General features: G+C 38.4%; 2 protein-coding genes across 3 annotated transcripts in view; one reads left to right on the forward strand and one right to left on the reverse strand.

The window, feature by feature from the left end:
• ZNF317 (zinc finger protein 317) overlaps positions 1-9,703 on the forward strand; it is a 13,888-nt gene extending 4,185 nt beyond the window's left edge. For both annotated transcript variants that reach the window (XM_011385350.2, XM_011385348.2), the window contains 6 exons: positions 3,573-3,693; positions 4,285-4,424; positions 4,893-5,019; positions 5,403-5,498; positions 5,980-6,062; positions 6,545-9,703. In XM_011385350.2, coding sequence (XP_011383652.1) covers positions 3,663-3,693; positions 4,285-4,424; positions 4,893-5,019; positions 5,403-5,498; positions 5,980-6,062; positions 6,545-7,864 — 1,797 coding nt within the window. In that variant the 5' untranslated portion in view covers positions 3,573-3,662 and the 3' untranslated portion in view covers positions 7,865-9,703. The remainder of the gene's footprint in view (positions 1-3,572; positions 3,694-4,284; positions 4,425-4,892; positions 5,020-5,402; positions 5,499-5,979; positions 6,063-6,544) is intronic.
• An 11,319-nt stretch (positions 9,704-21,022) lies between these two features.
• Positions 21,023-22,032, reverse strand: LOC105309235 (olfactory receptor 7D4-like). Its single transcript, XM_011385354.2, has one exon. It carries the CDS (start codon positions 22,030-22,032, stop codon positions 21,094-21,096), a length of 939 nt encoding a protein of 312 aa, XP_011383656.1. The 3' UTR covers positions 21,023-21,093.
• Between the last annotated feature and the right edge of the window lie 3,442 nt (positions 22,033-25,474).

The following is a 25,474-nucleotide window of genomic DNA, read 5'->3' on the forward strand; positions in this document are numbered from 1 at the left end:
GATGTGGCTTGGGTGGGGCTGTGGGTTGGGGGGCTGGGGTTTCAGGGAATCCTCTGGGCAGGGCAACCTCTGTTATCCATTTTAATGCTGTCTCAGCTATGGCGGAGCTGGGTCTGCACATTGGGAAGGGGGAGGACTCAACAGAAGGATAATGAATACTGCTGGCATTTCCGCCAGGGAGAAAGTCTCGCCTCCCGTGCTTGCTCCAACAACTCAATGTCTCGCCTCCCGTGCTTGCTCCAACAACTCAATGTACCCTTGTAATCCCTGGGATCCCCTGAGCAGCTACCCTCACAGTGGTGGTAAGAAGAAGCAGGTCCATCTCTGTGAAAGTTCGCTCGCTGGCACGGCCCCTTTAAGTGGCATCTGCAGCTGTCGCAGCCTTGATCCCACTGAAAGCTGCTTGGGACTGGGCAACTTTGCATCCTCACCCCGTCCTACCTCTAATCATTGCAGAGTGATTTCTTCTCTCCATAGTTGTAGGGCTTCTGTTCATCTATACCCCCTAGGCGACTGTACTTGCTGTTTGCTCCGTGTTTCCATCTCAACTTTGATGTGGTCGCAAGAGAGGATGAACAAAGCTTCTATCATGTACGCCATTTTGCCCAGTCTCCGAGCTTTGTATTTTTAATTTATTTTCTTTTTTGTATTTTTGAGGCTCTGTTATACATACAGGTATATTTAGGTTTTTCTTGAATTATGGTTTTCATTATGTAATACCTCAGTTTTCTCTCTGAGCCTTTTTGCCTTAATGTATTCTATCTAGCGTTAATATATTTAAACAAGCTTTTTCAAAATGTGCGTTGTATATTTTTTAATTTCCATTCTTGTTATGTCCTTATGTTTTAGATATGTCTTGTAAACAGCATATAACTGGATTATTTTTAATCCATTTTGAGAATACTTCAGTTGAAGCATTTAGTCCATTAACATGTGTTAATATATTTGATTGTTGAATTTGTTCTTTTTCAATTTCTTTTTTCTTTAGCTTCCCTTGATTTAAGTATTTTTTTATTCTACTTTTTTTTCCTGAACATTATGAATTTATTTTCGTATTTACTCTGAAGAAATTAGTCTTAGGAGGGCAGACATCTCCTTGTTTGTAATAGGAGAGAAAATTATAGATTAGTTGTGGGGGGAATTTTTGTATAATCAGAGACCAGAAAGTAAGAAAGATTCCTTTAAACTTTTTAAAATAAAATATAATTTACAAGAAAATACACAGATCTTAGGTAATCAGTTTGATAATTTTTTGACAGTTGGTACATTGTATAACCACTATCAAAAAGAAAATTAGAAAATTTCAGTTGCCCTAGAAAGTTCCCTCTCACTTTTCTCAGTCTATCCCCATCTCATGCTCCTTCTTTGAAGCAACTACTTTTTTACTTCTATCGACTTATATAAACAGATTTTTCTATTGACCTAAATACATTTTGCCTATTCGTGAATGTCTTGTAATTGATATGATAGAGCTTTTTTTTATTTTTATCTAGCTTCTGTGGGTCAACATTACAGAGACATAGCCATGTTATGTCTCTTAGTTTCTTTTTATTGTTGAGTATTATTCTATTGTAAATACCACAGGTCGTTTATCCGTTTTCTTGTTGATGGATATTTAGATTGCGTACATTTTTTTGGCTATTATGAATTCAATTGCTGTGAACATTTTTGTGTGAGTCTTGGACATGTTTTGAAGGTTTTCCTTTGGGTAAATATCTAAGCGTGGGATTGCTCAGTCAAATGATAGGTGTACTATTTAAGAAACTGGCACATTGGTTTCCAAAGTGGTTGAACCATTTCTGATTCCCACCATCAGTATATAGGAGTTGGAGGTATGCCACATCCTTGCCAACATTTAATGTTGACGGTCTTTTTATTTTGGCCGCCCTAGAGGGTTGAAATGTTATTATTTCTAATTTACATTTATCTAATGATTAATGATGTTAAATACCTTTAGCCATGCTTATTATATTGGTCATTAAATATTTTTTTAATTAAATTTTTGAAGTATCTAAGTCTGACCTTTTTTGTTGAGTTTGTACCTTTTTTATTATTGTTTTGTAGGAGTGCTTTAATCTGAATATGAATTCTTTGTCAGGTGTATGTACCTCAGATATTTTTCCCCAATCTGTGGCTTGTTTTTTTTTTTTTTTGTTTTTGTTTTTGTTTTTAAATTGAGGTATAATTGACAAAACATATCAATGTCAGGTATACAGTATAATAATTGGACATTTTTATGTGTTGCAAAATGATCACAATAAGTTCAGTTAACACCCCTCATCACATATAGTTACAAAAAATTTTTTTCTTATCGTGAGAACTCTCAAGATCCACTCTCCTAACTACTTTCAAATAGGCTATACAATATTATTAACTATAGTCACCATGCTATACATTACATCCTCATGACTTTCTTGTTTTATAACTGGAAATTTGGACCTTTTGACCTCTTTTACCCATTTTACCTACTCCCACCTCAGGCAACCACCAATCTGTTTTCTATATTCATGACCTTTTTGTTTTGTTTCATATTGTCTTTTTTAGGTTTCTACATATAAGTGAGAACATATGATACTTCTCTTTTTCTGATTTATTTCACTTGGTATAATGCTCTCAAAGACTGTCAATGTCGGAAATAAGATTTTTTTTTTTTTTTTATGACCATGTGTATATACCGCATTTTCTTTATCCACTTATTTGCTGATGGGCATTTAGATTGTTTCTATGTCTTGACTATTATAAATAATGCTGTAATCAACGTGGAGGTGGAGATATCTCTTTGAATTAGTGTTATCTTTTTTAGATAAATACCCAGAAGTGGAATTGCTGGATCATAAGATAGTTCTAGTTTTTAATTTTGTGCAGACTGGTCTTCCCAAATATTTTCAGGGAGGAGGTAGATGGTTGGAATTATCCAGGCTGGTCTTTTGCTCGTTCTGGGTTATAATAGGCAGAGGGTTAAAGGAGTTTGGAAAAGTTAATTGTAGAAGTGATGGATCATGCTGAGTCTCAGCTGGATAGGTGGGGCAGTGAGAAGGGAAATTTGCTATTAGGTAGCAAGATTGTAGGAGCATGGGTGGCCTAGAATTGTCTCTAAAGTAAAAAGAGTTCATGTGAGAAAACTGTTGTGTAGAAGTTTTGTCGAGAAAGCATATTTCTAAATTATTGTCTGCGAGGTAAAATTGATTCTAGTAGTGACAAGGCCTGCGCATTGGCTGACAGGTGTATATGTTGGCTTGGAGTATGGGGCTAAACAGCGTTGGAGATTGGAACACATGTTGCTAGATGGACCATTCTAAACCATGCCAATCCTAGAAGTGGAAGAACAGAAGCCTGGGGCCCAAGTGTTTAATGAGTGAGGGAGTTTAACAGAATTGTACTTGGTAAATCCTACTTGAGGCAGGTCAGGGCTCTCCATCACACTGCCTGGATGTTTTGCCCAAATAAGGTAAAGACAGACCTTGCTGCTCAAAAGAGGAGATACTGGAAAGCAAGAATCAGAATTGTCCTGTGAGCAGGAGAGATAGAAAGTCTTTGACTTCTCCTAGTAGTCTTTTTATCATTCACTGCAGATGCCTGCTCAGAATCCCATGAGAGCAAGGGAGTAGCTTTCTGGTGCCAGTCCCCTGCTGTTAAGGCGAATTTATTATCACCTTCACGGGATGGCAGCTCTTGGTCTCTCTCCCACATGTGGTAAGTTCTTGGGGTAAAAAAATGCCCTCGGAAATTAAGCTTAAATGGCCCCTGCCACTTGACGGAGGTCAAGCGTGTGCAAGGCCAGAGGGAGGGCTGCCAGGGGAGGATGCATGAACTGTAAAGCAGTGGGAGCAAAGCCTTGGGAGGCCCTCCAGTTGACTGTGTCTGATTCAGGGTCTTTGTGAGTTTGGGTGAGGGAGGAAGTGTGTGCAGTTGGTGTGACAGGAAGGACACAAGTATGGATAACCCTGTGCTATCCCATTTTTTTATTTTGATAAATCTGAATAAAGTAAAAGCTCTTTATTTCTTAGAGCTTTAACTTTTCACTCAAAATTGAGACTGTATACCACTTTTTTTATGAGTATGTTGGTCCACTTCTCTTTCCTGTCCTTGAGTAGAGCTGGCCTGCTCTGGTTTGCTGCAATATGTGTGTGTGTATGAGTGTGTGTGTGTGTGTGTGTGTGTGTGTGTGTGTGTGTGTGTGTGTATGTTGATTGGGAATGTGTACTGCACACTGATAGGTAGTGTGGATGGTTTCCTGGTTTGTGTCAGGTAGGCTTTAATTCTCATGGATTTTGTTTTCTCTAGCTATATCCACCCAGGACCCTGCCCATATCCAGGAGTCAGAAATTACTCTTTCTTCAAAAGATCATTTCTGTCACCAGGATGTGGACCTGCTTGCTTGTAAAGGCCTGGAGCCTCATATGCCAACTAATGTTGGTTCTCAGGTACACTAGGATCTTAGGGCCCGCAGAGGGTGGGAGAGGCACTTTCTAGAACACTCCCAATATCACATGTTAAAACTTTTAGATCTTCATCCAGACTAATCAGTGCCTGATCAGGACACAAGAGAAAGAGCCAAAGAATGTTATGAGGCTGTCCTGGTAATATGGTTTTTAGGGGAAATGACTTAAATGTCCCTCTCATAATATGGCTCAGAGTGCTCAAGCCAGGCTAGAAGTGGGGAGAGATTTTGGTTCCCTGTCAGAGTTGCATTTGAAGCAATGAGACAGAATGAGATCATCTCATAGGGAAGAGAAGACAACTGCTGGCTGACTTTTGGAGTAAATGTTGAGACACCAAAACCCTATATTGCAAATCCTTTGTTTTGAGTCTCTCATACCCAGTCTTCAGCCTCTGCTGTCTTTGAACACAAGCTGGTTTCTCACTGACTCCAGATGTGTGTGGTGTTGCAGGAATCAGTGACTTTCCAGGATGTTGCAGTGGACTTTACTGAGAAGGAGTGGCCCTTGCTGGATTCTTCTCAGAGAAAACTATACAAAGATGTGATGCTGGAGAACTATAGCAACCTCGCCTCAGTGGGTAATACTGGCATCATTTCTTCACTCCTGAATCTAATGTTTTTATTTTAAGTACTTGCCATGACCCAAGAACTGTGTGGGGATTTGGAACACAATTGTGAACAAGCCGACCTGGTACTTATCCTCTTGGATTGACCTTAGAGGTTGTCAAGTGTCTGAGCTTGGGCATAGGTTTCTGAATTAAGAAATTCTTAATTTGAAGGGCAAAAACATATGGGTATTTGTGATTTTGCTTTTTATGAAAGCCTTTCACTGTGTCCCTTAGAAATTTGTCTCCATCATTTTGCTGCTCCTAAGTCAGTCTTGTCCATCTTCAGAACTCTGACTTCAGAACACGTGTCCTCTGCACGATCCTCCCTCAACATGTGTCTTTCCTGTGAGTAGGGTGTCAGGTGAGCAAACCCAGCCTCATCTCCCACTTGGAGCAAGAAGAGGAGCTGAGGACAGAGGAGAGGGAATGTCACCGAAGCACTTGTCCTGGTAAGCACCAGACAAACACGGGTGCTTCTGAGTATTGGCTCTGTCCAGTGACTAGGGTGGAGGGAGATCCATTAGGAAATATCACCCCAGGAAATTTGAAAATGCTCATTCTCTTTCACTCCTCCTCAGTTCTCTCAGAAATTTTTTGGTGTCACTAATTCTCCACCTTTAAATTTGACATGGCCATGTGGACTTTGCTTCACCCTTTCATATTCTGCATTCCTGATCATACTCTTTCTGTCATTATCAATGTTAGTCTTTGAAAAGTTACTTCTTAGTGATTTGATGTAAAAGTCTACCCCTGTCATTACCAAGTATCTCACAGGGCCAAAATTTTCAGTCATTATTACTGAAGTTGCATCCTTCCTTTTCATATCGCTTGCTTTCTTTAGGGTTTATATTTGCCAGTGATTTGTTTTTGTCACCATCATCCCACCATTTCCATTTTCCCGCAAGTTAATCTTTTTCTAATTTGTTTCAGATTGGGAGACGCCATCTAAAACCAAATGGTCCATTCTTATGGAAGATATTTTTGGGAAAGAAACATCTGGTGGTGTGACAATGGTAAGATTTCCTTGGGATAATTCCGCATCTTCAACATTAGGATAATACTTGGGCAGCTCAAGTTAGAAAAGCAGCTTAAGAACCAGGAAAATGGCAGTCCTCAAGAGACAATGGATATTACTAATTTGGGGAGGAAACCTTAAACCTCACCCCCAACTTTTCCACCTAGAGTTCTCATGAGTAAATTTTTTCATAGCTATGTCTGAGGTAGTGAGTGTTGGGGCTCAGTTCAGATTTTAACAGTTAACAGTATATATATGAAAAGCTTTGTAAGAATTATATACGTGGAGCCTTAGGGCATAGCATGAACCTGTTCTATTAGATAGAGCCCAGATGAGGTAAGAGCAATACTTTTGCACTTTAAATTATGACATCTTTAGTCATAGTGATGTGCTTCGATTTATGTTAGTTTATGTGCAATAATTCTTAGGAATGTAATGAATATAGAAAATGCTTTAATCAGCGCTCATCTCGATTAATAGGAAAGAATTCGTCTTGGAGAGAAATCTACTGAATATGCTCACCTGTTTGAAGTCTTCAACATTGGAGCTCATCTTACTCAGCAAATGGGAAGGCACACTGGCAAGAAGCCCTATCACCGTCGGGACTATGGCATGATTTGCAAGAATAGGTCACATCTAACCCAACACACGAGCATTTACAATGGGAGAAAAATGCATGAATGTCATCAGTGCCAAAAAGCTTTCACCACGAGTGCTTCCCTTACACGGCACAGAAGAATACATACTGGGGAGAAACCCTATGAATGCAATGCTTGTGGGAAAGCTTTCAACGATCCCTCAGCCCTTAGGAGTCATGCAAGAACTCACCTCACAGAGAAGCCCTTTGACTGCAGTCAGTGTGGAAATGCATTCCGAACCCTCTCCGCCCTGAAAATACACATGAGAGTTCACACTGGGGAAAGACCTTACAAGTGTGATGAATGTGGGAAGGCATATGGCAGGAGCTGCCACCTCATTGCACACAAAAGAACACACACTGGAGAGAGACCCTATGAATGTCACGACTGTGGGAAAGCTTTCCAGCATCCCTCACATCTCAAAGAGCATGTCAGGAATCATACTGGTGAAAAACCCTATGAATGCACACAGTGTGGAAAAGCCTTTCGATGGAAATCTAACTTTAATTTGCACAAGAAGAACCACATGGTAGAGAAAACATATGAATGTAAAGAATGTGGGAAGTCCTTTGGTGATCTCTTGTCACGGAGAAAACACATGCGAATTCATGTTGTAAAGAAACCTGTTGAATGTAGGCAGTGTGGGAAAGCATTCAGAAACCAGTCCATCCTTAAGACACATATGAATTCTCACACTGGAGAGAAACCATATGGGTGTGATCTATGTGGGAAAGCCTTCAGTGCAAGCTCAAACCTAACTGCACACAGGAAAATACACACTCAAGAGAGACGCTATGAATGTGCCGCCTGTGGGAAAGTCTTCGGTGATTATTTATCCCGGAGGAGGCACATGAGCGTTCATCTTGTAAAGAAGCGTGTTGAATGTAGACAGTGTGGGAAAGCCTTCAGAAACCAGTCAACACTTAAGACGCACATGAGGAGTCACACAGGAGAGAAGCCGTACGAGTGTGATCACTGTGGGAAAGCCTTCAGCATAGGCTCAAACCTTAATGTGCACAGGAGAATACACACTGGTGAGAAGCCTTATGAATGCCTGGCCTGTGGGAAAGCCTTCAGTGATCATTCATCTCTTCGGAGTCATGTGAAAACTCACCGAGGAGAGAAACTCTTGGTGTCATCAGTGTGGAAAAGGCTCCAATGACAGTCTTCTTTAATAACATGAGACCTCAGACTAAAACGTAACCTCATAAGCGTAAGGAAGACAGGAAAGCCTTTATGAACCCATCTTAGCACAAAAGAGTACATGTAACTTGGGAGAAATGCAGTGTATGTAATAATTGTGGAAAGACTCGAATTTTCTTCTCATCACTTCAGAGATTTGTGAGAACTCACACTGGGGGGAGAACACAAATATCTGTGGCATGGAGAAGCTGTCAGTCTACATTTAACTCTTAACAAACATGAGAACTTAGGGAGAGAAACCCCAGCCTGGCATTTAATGTAGAAATGACTTCAGCACTACCTTGCGCCTTCTGGACACATGAGTAAGCACACTAGAGAGAATCTGCAAATTTAATGACTAGGCAAAACTTTCTTGGTTTCACTACATTCTTCATGTGAAAAATAACAAAAGAAAAACATCTATAAAGTAAAAAACATGGAAAAGTCAGTAACAGGTCAGCAAATAGCAGGCAACTGTCTGACTTCGTATAGCTAAGAATATCTTATATTTTTAAGGTAGAAAATTGTGACAGACCATACGTGACCCACAAAGTCTTCAATACTTGCTGTCTAGCTCTAGACAGAAAAAAGTTTGCTAACACCTGTTTGCACAGCAATGTTTCTCAAGAGGGAGTTTTGCTCTCCAGGTGACATTTGGCAGTATCTGGGGACATTTGGTTGGTAAAACTAGGAGAGGTGCTCCTGGCATGTAATTGGAAGACATCAAGGATGATCTTAAATATCCTACGTACGATGCATAGGAGCCCCCCAGAACAAAGACTTATGTGTCCTCAAATAATGAGAGGTTGAGAAAGATTAACTTACGACAGTACTTCAATTTTTTTGAAACTTGAGTACCCACTCTAAGAGAATTTTCTGTGTAAAACTTCAAAAATATAGTCTATGTAATTCAGGAAATGTGTGATAACCCCCACTGCAGACAGTCCCTGTATAGAGATGATTTCAGCCACAGACCCCCTCACTTGTGCTAATGAGAATTCATTCGTACCCCCAGTGGAATTTTCTAGGGAATATGAAAATTGCATTCGTTAGTCTTTCATAATAAAACAGACCCTCATTAATTTTTAGTCTTTGTTTTTGAGATTTAAATTACCCTGACACTGCATCACAAAAGGTTTGTATGTATTATTTTTATTATTTCATTCTTGATAGTGTGTTAATTTCCTTTTGGATGACTTGCTCGATCAATGGATTCTGCAGAATCTTATGTACTGTGTAACATGGTTGTTGCGAGTATCTGATTCAAATGCATTGTGATCAGAGCATGATGTCTTTAGTAGGTAGATCTTTTGGAATGTTCTCAGCTTCTTGTCTGGTCAAGAGTGGCATATACTTCTAGTTGCTTTCCTGGTATTTCATCTTTCATATCAAGAAAACCCAAGTTTTGTCACATTAGTAAGGTGTGCTATTTTTAAAATCTCTTACAAGTTTTCTTGGAATTAGTACAGTCCATATCCTGCAGTCTGGCCATTGACAAACAAGCGTATGTTATTGGATGGGTTGTGAGAAGGCTCTTGAAAAGAGGGTCATTCTTACATGGATTCTTCTTCATGTTTTTGTTGTTTTTTGCTCTTCCCTCTACTTCTCGCCTTGCAAGGAGATCCAGTACCTAGTGTTAAAAGATTCATCTTGTGCCCATGGGGATGCAAACCACAGGCTAAGGAGAATCCTGCAGAAAACTCACAAATGATTGTGGCCTACCCAGTGGCTTCTTTGAGCATCTACACTAGCCCTGGATTTTTTTATTTCCAAACTTCTGTTACATGAAAAAAATAAAACTAATTGGTTTAAGCTGCTATTTCTTTTTTTTTTTTCGTATTTAACATTTTTTTTTTTTTTATTAGTGGGAGGGTTCTGCTGCACCCAGCTGGATGCTTTCTATAACCCATTCACCTGGTCATTAGTGAGATTTTATAACTGCTACAGGTCTGGGTATAATCTGCTTATGCTTTTAATTGTTAGATATGGATCTCCAAATTCCTTTTTTATTTTTTTAATTAAACATTGGGTGACATTGGTTAGTAAAATTATATAGATTTAAAGTGTACAGTTCAATAATACATCATCCATATATTGTATTGTGTTCACCACCCAAAGTCAAAATCTTCCCTTACAATATATTTGACCCCTCTCCAGGAGTCCGGCCTTTAAACCAAGTTTTTAAATTTGTATTTCAAGTCTTTGATGTATTTAAACATTTATCTTCCTGACTTTTTGTATTGAACTGTATTCTCCCTAGATTCCTAAGAAGCAGGAGCCATCAGTTTCTTCCTTTTGCATATGAGAATCTGAAGCAAGGAAATATAGGTGACTTGTCTGAATCAACTTGTTAGAAGTAGTAGTGCTTGTATTTGAACCCTGGTCTCTGGCTCCAGAGTCCATATTTCTTTCATGTCAGATCTTGTTTATGTCCCAAGTCTTGAGTGAATTAAGATATTTGCCTTTGTGGTGCTTACATTCTACTTCGGGTCAAGGCACCTGATAAATGGGTTTGTATCTCAGATGGTGCTCAGTGCACTGGAGGGAAAATTAAACGTGATGATGAGAAGTAATGTAGAATTTAGTGGAGCTATGGGGTAGATAGGGAAATCTTTTCATTTAAGGGACATTTGGGCAGAGATGCAAATGAACTGCAAGGGTGGGCTGTATTGTAATGTGGGAAGAGTGCCCTTGGCAGTTCAAAGTCCATGAAAAAGGATCATCCTTGAGATAGCCACATGCTTGAGACAAAGGGACCAGTGTCACTGGAGTGGGTCAAGCTTGCCAGTTGCAGAAGATAATGAGGTCAGAGCCAGATCAGAGTCCTGATCATGGGGACATTTTGTAGGTTAACTGGAAGGATTGGCCATTCACTCTCAGTGTGTTGAGAAGTCCATGGAGGATTTTAAACAAGAGTAGTGACAACTATCCAATTTCTGTTTTTAAAGGATTACAGTGATTTCTGGGTTTATAGGCTAAATACAGGGACAAGGTAACAAACTGGAAGGCCACTGCCTTCAAGTTAGGTACAATGGTGGTCAAATTAGTAGTAGTGGAGGTTTGAGAGTCACATTGACAACTATAGCCATAGTTTCTTTTTCACTTCCAGATACTGATTCTTTGTATTATTATCTCACAGCTTATTAACCTTTTCTACTGCTGATGTACAGTTACTGGACTGTTTCCATTTTTCCCAGTCATGAGCAATGCTGCTTTAAGAAAATTTTACAGACCTTCTAGAATATCGATGAGTTACTCCAGGAGTGTGAAATGGCTGAGTTGTAAGGTTTGAGCATGTTCTATTTATGAGTATAATGCCGAAGTCATTTCTGCAATGTTTGTATAATACTTTGTGTATGTGTGATAACATTCAAAACAGGTACTGAAATGCAGAAGGGTTTAATTCATGTAAATTATCACACAAACACATCCATGTAATCAGGCAAGAAGAAGTATTACCAGCTGGTATCCCTTCTTGCCTCATCCAAATGACAAACCCTTCCCTACGCTCCACAGGTGACCAATATTGTGACTGACATGTGTTGGGTATTTTGTTTTACTTACAAATAGAACCGTATAACATATGTTCTTTTGTGTTTCTGAGTTTTCCCTAATTTTTTGTGAAATTGATTTATGTTGTTTTGAGTAACTCTAACTAGCACATTTTCTTATATTCCATTATTTGAATATCTTGCAATTTGTTTAAGCAATTTGCATTGATGGACATTCAACTTTCCAGCTTGGGGCTGTTGTAATAATGCTGCTATGAGCATATTTTAGTATTTCTGACAGTGCACAAGTACATGTACTTCTCTTAGGTGTATACCCTGGACTGAAATTTCTGGGTCATATGGGATACATATGTTTATTTTTCATAGATGATGCCAGTTTTCCAAGTGATTGTGCAAATTTGTTTACTAAGAAGCTATTTTATTGATTTGGATAAGATACTAAAGTTGCCTGCCTCTTTCTTACTGCTTTATGTATTCCACCTGTGAGCCCTATGGTTGGATATATTTTGTAAATATTTTGTCCACTCTGTAGCTTGTCTCTTCAGTGTTTTAATTGGTATTTTTTTATTTTTTATTTTTTTTTATAAAATGAGATCTTAATTTTAACGTCATCTAATCTTTATGGGCGGTATGCATCTGTTCCTGAGTAAGAAATATTTGCCTGCCTTGAAGGCAAGATACTCTACATTTTTTCAAGTTTTGTTTAGCATACATATATCTACAGTCCACTTGGAATTGATTTTTTGTGTATTATATGAGGTAGGATTAAGTTTTATTTTTCCACATTGACCCATCATTCATTTAAAAAGTACTTTACTCCAGAGATCTGGGATGTCACCTTTATCACATACTGAATTCTATGTGTATTTGGCCTAATTCTGAACCTTATTCTGTTGGTCTGTTTATCTATTCATACACCATACCACAATTTTTTAAATTATAAGAGACTTTATAATAAGTTTTAATGTATGTTCCCCCTCATGGTTTTTCTTTTTTAGTGTTTCCCCTGGGTATTCTTGCTTTTTTTTTTTTTTATATGCACTTTTTTATTATTTTGTCCAGTGCCATAAAAATTAGCTTGTTGGTATTTTTATTGTCATTACCTTGAATTTATAAGTCAACTTGGGGAGAACTAATATCTCTATAATGTTACATCTTCTTATCCAAGAAAAGGGATGTCTTTTCCATTTGTTTAAGTCTACTTTAGTGTTTGTTAGGAATGTTTAAATTTATCCTTATAACAAGTTTTTGTTGTTTTTCCTAAGTATTTGATCCTTCATTGTAAGTGAAATTTTCTCTACCATTATGTCTTCTCTTCACAATTTATGTATGCAAAAGCTAGTAATTTCATTTCTTAATTTTATAACTTGCTACTTCGCTGAATTCTTTTATTTTTTGAGGTTTATTATTGCATTTCGTGGGTTTTCCAGGCATACTGCCATACTATCTTCAAATTGAGATAGCTTTACTTGTTTACCAATTCTTATGCCTCTAATTGTTTTTGCTTGTCTGTTTGCATTGTCTAGTACAGTGATAAACAGTAGCAGAGAAAGTGGGCATTCTTGCCTTGTTTTAGGGGTAATGCCCCTTATTTTTTTCCCATTAATTCAGATGGTGTCTTTTAGAGCTAAAGTATATATTTATTTTATCATATTGAGAAGGGTTTCTATATTCTTGAATGTTTTACCAGGAATAGGTGTTGAATTTTGTCAAAGTCTTTCTGAGTATCTGTGAAGAGGATCATGATTTCTTTCCTCTGATTTATTAATATATCATATGATATTAATAAATTTCTCAATATTCAACAAATTTTGCATTCCTAGAATAAATGTCACTTGGTCGTGGTGTATTATTTTTCCCCCAGCCTTATCGTATTGAAATATAATAGTTGCTCGTATTTACATTGTACAATTCAATGAGTTTCTTTTTTCAATTATAGTCGGCATAACAATAATATATTAGTTTCACTTGTACAGCATAGTGATTAGAGCTTAAGCGATCACTCCACTAAATCTAGTACCTCTCTTCCCCCTTACATATTTATTACAACACTGTTGACTATTTTTCTTATGCTACAATCCATGACTATTTTGTAATTGTCCATTTGTATTAATCCTTTTGCCCTTTTTCATTGTCCTTCCAACCCTCCTCCTGTCTAGTAGCCTTCAAAATATTCTCTGTGTCTATGACTTTGTTTCTGTTTTTGTTATTGCTTATTTTGTTCTTTAGATTCCACATGTACATGAAATCACGTGGTATTTGTCTTTCTCTATTTGACTTACTCCATTTAGCACAATACCCTCTAGGTCCATCAAAGCAATATCTTTTTCCATCCTCTTCTTTTTAGTTTGTGTGCGTCTTTTTATCTGAAGTGCGTCTCTTGTAGGCAGCATATATAGGAGTCTTGTTTCCTTATCCATTCAGCCACCCTGTCCTTTGGTTGGAGCACTGAATTCTTTTCCATTTGAGATAGTTGTTGATAGATATGTAGTTATTACTATTTTTTATTCGTGATTTTGATATATGATTTTTCTTAAGTCTCTCCAACATTTTCTTTAATAGTGGCTTGGTTGAATACCTTTAGCTTATTTTTGTCTGGGAAGCTCTTTATCTGTTCTTCAGTTCTAAATGATAGCTTTGCTAGATAAAATATTCTTGGTTGTAGATCCTGTGTTTTCATCACATTGGATATTTTGTGCCAAGACCTGTCCTGCAAATGTTTCTTTTGAGAAATCAGGTCCCAGTCTTATGGGAGCTCTCTTATAGGTAGCTAATTGCTTTTCTCTTGCTACTTTTAAGATTCTCTCTTTGTATTTAACCTTTGGCATTTTAATTATGATATGTCTTGGTGTGGGCCTCTTTGGGTTCCTTTTTCTTGGGACTCTCTGAGCTTTCTGGGGCTATATCTGTTACCTTCACCAGGTTAGGGAAGTTTTCCTTCATTTTTTTTTTCAAATAGCTTTTCCATTTCTTGTTCTCCCTCTCCTCCTTCAGGTACCCCTATTACATGAAGGTATTACACTTAATTTTGTCCCAAAGACTCCTTAAGTTATTATAGTCTTGTCTTCTTTTTTCTTGCTGTTCTGATTGGGTGACCTTGGCTTCCCCATCCTTTCTATTGTTGGTTCAATCCTCTTCTTCATCCACACTATTAATTCCTTCTAACATACTCTTCATCTCAGCTAATGTGTTCTTAATTTCTGGCTGGTTCCTTTTTATAATTTCCACTTCCATTTTTATGTTTTTTATCTCTTTGTTAAAGTTCTCACTGAATTCATTTATTCTCCTATGTTCATTGAGCATCTTTATAACTAGTGTTTTGAATTCTCCATCTGTCAGATTGCTTGACTCCATTATTCCTGGATCTCTGTTCTGTTCTCCCATATGGTTTCTGTTTCTTTGTCTTCCCATTTTGGCTGCCTTTCTGTGTCTGTTTCTATGTACTATGCAAAGCTCCAGTCCTTATTAGCATGGCTTTGTGTAGTAGGTGTCCGTTGGCACAGTTCTGAGAGAGGTTCAGCAGCAGGCCAGTTTTAGCCCCAGCCTGTGTCCTTGTGGGGTCACCTGTTAAGATTGAGCAAGCAATCCACAGATACTGTGCTTATAGCTGCCTCACAAGGCCACACCAGAAACTGAGGTCAGCTGTCACCAGTGTGTGAGTCATGGCACTGCTCAGCAGGTGGCACAGGAGACCACAACTGGATGTGGCTTGGGTAGGGCCATGAGTTAGGGGAGGGAGAGTTTCAGGGAATCCTCTGGGCAAGAGCGACCTCTGTGACCCAGTTTGATGAGGTCAAGGCTATGGCAGCACTGTGTTTGCACATGGAGAAGGGAGGGCTCAATAGAGAAACAATGGATACCACCAGCATTTCTGCCCAGGAGGAAGCCTCTCCTCTGGCCCTCGTTCCAACAACTCAGTGTGCCCCTGTAAGTCCCTGGTGCCCCCTGAGCAGATAACCTGGCATTGATGCTCAGAGCAAGTGAGTCCATCATTGCAAAAGTCTGCTTGTGGGCATGGTCCCTTTAAGAGACATCTGCTGCTGCCACAGCCTCCATCTCACTCAGCTGCTCGGGCCCCAGCAGCCTCATGTCCTTGCCCTTGTCCTACCTCCTCCCGTTGCAGGGTAATTTCTTATTTCTTTCCCTAGTTTTAGGGCTTGTTCATCTAGACTCCAGGCGACCTCATTTGCTGTTAGCTCCGTGTTTCCATCACAACTTTGATGTGGTCGCAAGAGCAGATGAACAGAGCCTCTATCGTGTACGCCATTTTGACTTCTTGATCATGGTGTATTATTTGCTTAATGAGGTTTTGGATTCTGTTTCTAGTATTTTGCATTGGTATTCACGAATGATAATTGATCTGTAGTTTTCTTTGTACTGTCTTTATGTGGTTTGGGTGGTAGTATTATACTTGCTTCAGAAAAGGAATTAGAAAAATTTCCTTCATTTTCAGTGCTTTGGAATAATGTATACAGTATTAGTATTCTAGTTTTGGAAGATTTGATAGAGCTCCCTGTGAAACCATCTGGAGTCAAGTGCTTTTTTTGTGGGATATTTCTTTAGGAATTTTATTTCTTTTATGATATTGTTCTGTTTTACGCTTTCAACTTAAATGGCATCAATGTTGGTAATCTCTATAGTCCTAGGAAGTTTGACATTATGTATTGGTAAAAGGAACAGCAATAGATAAGCCTTTAGTGTGTTTCGTTTCTGTAGCTAGAAGTTTATGAGTTGCTGTAGTTATTGTGTCAGAGGCTAAGGCTTCCTCTAGTGTCCTTATTTTTGTCTCCCTGTTTTCTTTGGGTTCTTCTAGAGACTCCTTAAATAAGGGGCTAAGATTAGCAATTCTTTTCACTGTAGTTCTATTATATGTGAGCCCTAGAAAATTCTCACCTTGCAGTTTAAGTAACATGAGTTTCTAAAGACAAGTTTCAGCCTTAGACTCTTGACAATAGTTTTGACTTAATATTTGTCATAATTTTTTTTTTTTTAAATAGCTTCTCCACCTTACACAAGAAGGTGGAAGATTTGAATACTCTACATAGGTTAACTACAGTCTTCTACACAACATGGTAAGGTAGTCATTCACCCACAGAAGATAGGTAGAGAGAGTCAGCTTATCAGCTTAGACGCTGGGACCCTTTGTCAGAATGTTTACTTGCTTCACTTGTCTGCTGTGCCTTTCATGCCTGTATCAGCTAATGAAACAGTTGGGCTGATGGTGATGACAGGAGAGGCACATGGTTACAGGACTTGAGTCTTCCATTTGCCTTCTTGAAATCTCTGCGCCTTTCCTTTCCACTTGCAGTGCTTCTGTGCAAGTCTTTGTGTGAGTGATAGGGGCACTTGAACATCCTTGAGTGAAGGTGCCGAATGCACCTCAGGCCTCGTTCAGTTTTCTGAGACTCATTAGCAAAGAAACAGCAATCACTGACTTGCCCAGATTTGGAAAATATGTGTACCGTAGAGGCCAGGCCTAAGGGGAGGAGAGAACTTTCTCTCAGCATTGAGTAAAATGGGGCTATTCTTTAATTAGAAGCTTTGGGAATCCAGTGCCATTACCCCCTTTATCACTTCAGTAAGAAGGAAACAATTCCCACCTCTTCCTAAGTGTCCCAGAGCTCTTGAATCTCATTGCACTTCTCTGCCAGCTCTTGGGACAGAGATAAGACCTTACACAGTCTCCCTAGAGGAAACTTCTAATTAACTCTTACCCAGTCTTATTGTCTTACTGTCGCTTTCAATTATTGAGGTCTCAGCAGGAACAGCTCTATCTAGTGTAATGTTTGGGTAAGTCCAATTAACTCATGATTTTTTCCTCTAGGGAACCACTAGTATCAGTTAAGTGCCTTACACTGAATTTGGCTTTGGGAAGAAAAACAATAAGACATGGTACTGTCCTTAATGGAGTAAAGGTCAAGGAGGAGAGAGAGAGAGAGATAAACAATAAGATAGCTAATTTAGCCAGTTAATCCATTCAGGAAGTCCCAAGGAGAGGATGTTGAACGTAGAGCAATCAAGCAAAGCTATATGGAAGAGGTGATGCAAGCTAAGTGTAGAAGGCTTATTTTTCATGATCAGATCTGAATAAGCATGCCAATCCTAAGAGCAAAGTCATGGAAAAAATAATTCATATTCTCTGGTATGCAAAAGGACAATCTTTGAAGTAGAAGGTAAAGCTGGAGACCTAACATGGGACAGATTATGTAATACACACGCACACATAGACACATAGACATTAGCACTTTACATACCAGTCTCAATTTAAATGTTAATTGAAGTTGACAGAAATTCATTGACATCTGATGAGATCTGCAATTTAGAAAGGTAACTTGTGCCCCTTAGAATGGAATGGAGGGGTCCTGTTTACATTTGCTACAAAATAAACTACACAAAACACAGTTTAAAACAACCACAATTTAGTTTATTATTTTGTTGGTTGACAATTTGGGCTGTGCCTAGCTGGGCTTACTTGTGTCTTCAGTCAGCTTCCAATTTGGCTTGCTCTTCTCTCGGGTCACATCATCCAATGGTCTAGGTGGGGACTGCATATATGCTGCGAGAAGGTTCCAGAAGAGCCCAAGCTCCACTATGCAAGTGCTTTTCAAGTCCTTGGTGGTTTTGTGTTTGTCTGCACCCCACTGCCCAGTGTAATCACATGGGTGAGTCTGAAGTGGAAGGGTACTTAGACTTTCACAGAAGGGATGTGGATACAGGAAAGGGAAGAAACAGTAGCTATTTTTATAGTCCCCACAGGATCAGTTTTTGTATTGCAAGCATCCAGATGAGAGGGAATAGCTTTATATAGACAAAATTGATATAATACAACTATATTCTTAAAATATACAATGTGATAAATTTTGTGTACACTTGTGAAGCTATCACTACAATCAAGGTGGTGAACTAAAATTTGTTTATCTGTTTATTTAACAAATGACATTGCTGCTTCTATTCCAGACCTAAAGCCTCCTCCATGCAGGAACTCTTTTGACTAGAGGCCAGTATCTTCGGTTCTGGGCCTTAGGAAAACCAGGGTCTTCCCCCCACTTCATTTTTTCTACATTTTCCTTTCCTCAATTCTTCCGGGTCATGTTAAATTAGTGGTTCTCAGCCAGGATTTATTTGTGCCCCCATTTTGTGCCAAAAAAGAGGTAGACTTAATTGGCAGGATGCTGTACTCCAGAAAGCTCTGTCTAGCTTTCTGCTCATTCAGGAGTGATTATGCCCCTTAGGGACATTTAGCGATGTCTGGAGATATTTTTTAATGTTAATGACTGGGGCATGAGGGTGAGAGAAACTACAAGCATATAGTGTATAAGGCCATGGATGCTGCTAAATGTCCTGCAGTGCATTGGACAACCCCTACCACAAAAGATTATCTGGCCCCAAATGTTAACAGTACCCAGGATGAACAACCATGTGGTAGACTATTAATTTTCTATACCAGGGACTAATTGAAAGATAGAGGACAATCAGATAGTGTTCCAGGCTTATTAGGATGGTCCTGTTCTCTTGGTTTCATCCAATCATCCCAGGTCACCAGGATTAGGGTTCCATTGAATGGTTATAAAGATCAGAGAGGAGAGAAAAATAAACAATAAATAAGATAGCTGATATGGCCATTCAGGAAGTCTCAAGGAGAGGATGTCGAACTTGAAGAATTCAAGGAAAAGCATAGAGAAGAGGTAATACAAGCTAAATGCAGAAGGCTTATTTATAGTGTTCAGGATCAGATCCGAATAAACATGCCAATCCCAAATGTAAAGGCACAGAAAAAATAATTCACATTCTCTGACATATAAGACTTTATTACACTGAATAAAGTAACTTTTTTTCAGGAACAATTATTTTGTATTTCACTCTCAGACATCTGCTGGAGAAGCATGCAGGTGGGCAGAGATTTCTAGGGTACAGCATCCTGCCAATAGATCTACCTCTTTTGGGAACAAGATTGGGGCACGAATAAATGCTGTGTTCATAAATACGATACCCACTACTTTTTGCAAACCTCTATATTAGACACAGACTAATTTTCTATAATCACCCCAACAACTATTTATAAATCAAGAATCTGAGACTGCTTATAAACAGTCAATATCCTAATGGTAAAGTGAGGATTCATATATTGGAATTTACCTAGTCTGAATCCAATGATCACCAAGAGGATTCAACAGTCCTCAAGACAACCCAAGACAGGTTTTTAAAGTTTAATTTTTGCTCCATTCAAGAGAATCTCTACATTGAGCTGAACCATTGTAAAGGTTGCTTTGTTCTTCAGTTCCCTGCTGTAGGGAGTCCTAGGTGGGGCTATTTTCTGGTCCAATCCTTAGTGTCTAGGTTCAGAAAAGTCCTCTCCTGGACTCTGCAGATCTGGCTAGCATGTGGCGCCCTAGGGGCCGTTAAGAGGGCTGAGGGTTGCACAGGCCCCCTCTCCTATGTGGCTTTCTTGGTGCTCTGAGTCAGTTTTGGGGATGTATTCAGCCCCACTTAACTCATAGCCTGATCAACCCGCTAGCCGGTTTTTCCAACTCTGTTCTGCTGATAATGGAGCCCTGCACTGCCACCTCCCACACCTCTCCATGGCAATGCAAGCTTTTGGAGTTAATAGAGTTAAAGGGACAGAAGAGTCCCTGGGTGGCTATTCATAATTTCTTTGCACTTTCATGTGGTTAACATAGACCCTGATGGCCCTCAAAGATCTTGTGATGACTAACAATTATTCAGTGCTTACGCCAGACACTGTTCTGGCCTCTCTTATGTGTAACATTTAATCCCCACCAGAACTCTTCAGGAAATGTACTATCATCCTTATTGTTATAGATGAGGATATGGAGCTACAGAGAAGTAACTTGGGCAAGATTGTACCATTAGTGAATGATGAAGAGATATTTGAACCTAGAGACCTTTTAGCCACTGTGCCCTGTTGCCCCTCAAAATGTAAGTGCTATGAAAATTGGAATGAGTAGGAGGATAGTGGCCAGGGTGGGCCTATTTGAAGAGCTGACAGTTTTGATTTGAAAGCTAACTTGTGAGAAGGAACCAGGCATGTGAAGATTTGGCAAAGCATGAACCAGGCAAGAAAAACTGAGTAGATTGCTTTGAACTTTTATTTCAGATCTGGCTCATATGGATCCACAAAGATCAGAATTTTCTTTCCCTTAAAGAAGATACTACAAAGAAGTTTCTTATTAAAGTCCTCAGTATAGGTCAGCGGCCACCACCAAAACAAGATACAGTAAATAAAATTTTAGGGAGCCAAGGAGGTCAATATAGACAGTCTAGATAACAGTTCCCAGACAGACTAGGGGAAACATTCCAGCAGGCATGGTGCTATGTTCTAGCTAGGACATAGCAGAGGGTTAAAGATGAGCCAATAATGTGTAAAAATTTGTTGTCACCCTTGTCCTCTCTCCTCCCCTGCTGCATTCCTGACTTGCTTTCTCCTTCCTTGATGCTTGCAAGAGTCTGTATTCTTGAAATAGTTTATTTTCATGAGAAATTTAATTATTGGTTGGTCATACTTTTTCCTCGGTAGGTGGTGAGACTCGGTGTGCTGCTTCAAGTTTGTCTTTGGTTCAGGAATGTCTCCTAGTGTATCATGAATAGCATTTTTTCTCTATGTCTTCAGATTACATATTCAGGAACACTAATTATCAGCACTTCCAATCTCTATTGTCTGTCCTCAACTTCTGTGATCTCACTGAGAGTAAGCTCCTCTGATGAAAAGTCTCCTCAGAGCGTCCTTCATGTCCCTGTTCCTCAGACTGTAGATGAAGGGGTTCAACATGGGAGCAACCACTGCATACATCACTGAGGCCATTGAACCCTTTCTGGAGGGCTGGGCTATTCCAGAAGTGAGGTAGACTCCAAGGCCAGCACCATAGAACAATGAGACGACTGAGAGGTGAGACCCACAGGTGGAAAATACTTTATACTTCCCCCCAGAAGATGAAATGCTCATTATGGAGGAGAAAATTCTAGAATAAGAGAAAATAATCCCAGTCAAGGGAATAATACCCAGCAGGCTAGTTACAAAATATTGCAGGATGTCATTGGCAAGGGTGTCAGAGCAGGCAAGCTTGAGGATCTGAGCAAGTTCACAGAAGAAGTGGGGGATTTCTATCACTTTGCAGAAGGACACTCTCAAAACCATCAAACTTTGCAACAAAGAATATGTCAGGCAGATTAACCAAGACAGCAGAAGCAGTAGACCACAAAGGCGAGGGTTTATGATGACTGTGTAGTGCAAGGGGTGACAGATGGCCACATACCTGTCATAAGCCATCACTGTCAGGAGCAAGTTATCTAACCCAGCAAAAACCATAAAGAAATACATCTGAGTAAGGCAGCCTTTATACGTGATGTCTTTGTTCTGTGTTTGGATGTCCACTAGCATCTTTGGGATGGTGGTGGAGGTGAAACAGATGTCAGTGAAGGACAAGTTGGAGAGGAAGAAATACATGGGAGTATGGAGGTGGGAGTCAGAGATGATAGCCAGGATGATGAGCAGGTTTCCTATAACACAGGCTAGGTACATGTAGAGGAACAGCCCAAAGAGGAAGGGCTGCTGGTCCATATCTTCTGAAAGCCCTAGAAGGATGAATTTTGTAATAGCTGTTTGGTTCCTTGCTTCCATATAAATTTATGGAAATTGCCTGGAAAGAGACAAGAATAATGTTAAAACAGTGGAAAAACAGGAATGTGCCATACATTTCAAACTCATTCACTCACAAAATCTTATGTTTTAACTAAGAGTTTTTTTTTTTTTTTAGTTGATGACAATCTCTTTAATAGTTTCTTTCCTTCCTGCTTTTACCACTACTCTCTGTAAGACCTCTTTAAAATGAATGCCCCACACCATTCAGGGGTCTTCTTTGCATTGTTCCTGACTTCTGACTTGTCCACTCTGCTGTATAATTCCATGGAAGGACAGTCAGTCTCATGAAAATCTCCTTTCTGCTTTGTAACTCTGGTTTCTGGGAAATGTAGAGAAGAGCTAGATCACTGAGAGTTGCAGAATTTAATGATATTTGTAGTTTGTCCTCATGCCATTTGTCAATATCTTGAAATAGACCAATCTCTGTCTCAAATTTGACTCAGAGATTATTGGGAAAAGATTTTATAGATAATTCCTTCATTACTATAGTAACTTCTCCATTACTGTCCTAATATATCCCTTTATCATCATAATGATCAATGTACTTTAAGGTTCCTCAATCCCAAAGACCAAATCAGACACCGCCCCCCCCATACATTCTAATTGTGTCCTGCATGTTTGTGTTGTAGTTATTTCAATTTCTTCAGGTTGGGAGAATTATGCCTTTTCTATTTCTTTTTCATTTTATATCCCAAGCAGCACAGTACCTGGTACAGTACCTGGTGTTCTATGATTATGTATTTAAAGACTGAAAGATTAGAAGAAATTTTCAGGGAATAGTAGAGGCAATTGCCTATTATAAAACCCTTTAACCAAGAACAAAGGCACCATTTATCATGGATTTTCAATTGAACATAAAGAGAAAGAGAGCCTTCTACATTTTATTTCACTCCATTAAAAAAAAAAGTCTTAGTTTCTGTTTGAATTTTAGGTCTCTGCCACAGGAGAGAATTTATAAACTCAGAGGCAGTTGTCTTCAATTTTATGCACATAAAAGAAAAATTCTTTCCTTTGAATTGAAATGTGTCTTTATAACTCACATGGTCTTAGTTTCTCTCTCTGAGGTTCATTTCTCTTTGCCATGATAATCTTTAAATATTTGTAGACATCTAGAAGACTCTTTCTGTCTCCTCATCTTTTATTTATTCCACAATTATTTGACTGCCTACTGTATGCCAGGGACTGGGTTAGGACTAAGTACAGACAGGTAAGAGGCATGGACTCTGCCTTCCTGTAACTTTGAGTACCATGGAAATATTGCTGCTTTTGATTCCTGGGTAGTAATTATCCTGATTAAGACACTTATGATCCACTTGAGGAGAGTGATTAGAAATATTACCTAATCAAAGTTAAGGAATATTAACTTAGCTGGAAACCAAGAAAGTTTGTAAAAGAAGATTAATAATGAGGACAGGCAACTTCTAAAATTGTGATAGACATAAATTGAAGAGATCAGTGGAACAAATTGGACAGTCAAGAAACAGACACTACCCAATATGAGAATTTAGTTCACAATATAGATATATCACAAACCAACCCATAAAAGGTAAATGATGTAATAAGTGATGTTTAAAAAACTAGATAACTTTTTAAATACCTCAAAATAGCTAAATAACTAATGGAAAGAGAATGATGGGCAAAATTGAAAACAGAACAACTATTAGAAATGAATATAGATAATATATTTATGTGACTTCTTGAAGTGTGAAAACTTTTTAAGCAGAAGAACATTGAAAGAAATCACAAGAGAGGAAGAGATCAGTAGTTTAAAGTATATACAACAAATCATTTGTTGATCAATAACACCAAATGACATTAAAAGGCAAATTAAAATCTGAGGGAGAGAGAATTTTTATAAAAACATAAAAGTGCAGTAACTTAATAAATTAGAAAACTTAAAATAATAAGAAAAAACAAATAGAAAAAAACAGAGGCTAAATACAAGTAGATAAAAACATGAAGAAGTGTTCAAATTTCATACAAATCAATGAAACCTAAAACAAGAATTAGATGCCGTTTTTAGCTTTTTTAGAGCAGTTTTAAGTTTACAGAAAAAGTGAGCAGGAAGTACAGTACAGAACTCCCATATACTACCACTCCTAACCCTCCCCTCAGTTTTGCCTCTTATTAATATCCTGTGTTGGTGTGATACATTTGTTAAGATTGATTAACTGATATTGATCCTTTTATTAACCAAAGTTCATAATTTTTATTAGAGTTATCTCTGCGTTCTACAATTTTATGGGTTTTACCAAATGCATAATATCACTTACCCATCACTACAGTATTATACAAACTGCCCTAAAAATCCTTTGTGTTCCACCTATTCATCCTTCCCCTCTCCAACCACTGTCAGCCACTGATCTTACTGTCACTATAATTTTGCCTTTTTGAGAATGCAATATGGTAGGAATCATGCAACCTTTTCAGACTTGGTTCTTTCACTTAGCAATATATATTTAAGATTCCTCCATGACTTTCTGTGGCTTGATAGCTCATTTCTTTTAATTGCTAAATAAGATTTATTGGCTGAATATACCACAGTTTTTATTTTATCCATTCACCTATTAAAGAACATCTTGGCTGCTTCTAATTTTTGAAGCATTCAAATTTTATGAATAAAATTTGTGTGCAGGTGTTTATATGAACATAAGTTTGCAATTCACTTGGGTCAACACTAAGAGTGGAGCTGCTAGGTCACATGGTAAGTACATTTTTCTTTAAAGAAATGGCAAAAAAAAAAGAAAACCCACCAAATTTAATGTGAATATAAAATGTTGGTAATAATGAGTGAATTTGACATGGCAGTATATGAGAAAAACTTTTTTGGCTCAGATATTCTGGAGATCAAGTTAGTAAGTATCAAGAAACTTCCAAATGTGAATACACACTGGGAGACCTCTACTTTCTAGAAAAATAGGTTATCAGATTGGGAAAAAAATTATGTATGAGACTATTGATAATATTATTGCTTATGGTACTTTAGAATGCACTTTAGATCATTACTGTTAGAAGATGCTGTTTAGAGTATTGCTGTTGGAGTAAAGTGTTTATAGTAGTGGAAGTTCCTAAACAACCCAATAGAATGGTTGAAAACCACTAACATGATAAAGTGTCCATGTTGTAATGTTAAGTGTAAAGAACAGAACAGAAAGCTGTTTATATAGAACAATAGCAATTTGGAGATGAACTGTGACTGGAAGGAAATTTACCAGAAATTTAACACCAAAAAAAAATCCAATTAAAAAGTGGGCAGAAGACCTGAATAGACATTTCTCCAAAGAGAACATACAGATGGCCAATAAACATATGAAAAGATGCTTGAGGTCACTAATCATCTGAGAAATACAAATTAAAACCACAATGAGATGTCACCTCACACCTGTCAGAATGGCTATCATCAATACATCAAAGAACAACA

The sequence above is a fragment of the Pteropus vampyrus genome, unplaced genomic scaffold, assembly GCF_000151845.1.
Source record: "Pteropus vampyrus isolate Shadow unplaced genomic scaffold, Pvam_2.0 Scaffold699, whole genome shotgun sequence".
Classification (NCBI taxonomy): domain Eukaryota; kingdom Metazoa; phylum Chordata; class Mammalia; order Chiroptera; family Pteropodidae; genus Pteropus; species Pteropus vampyrus.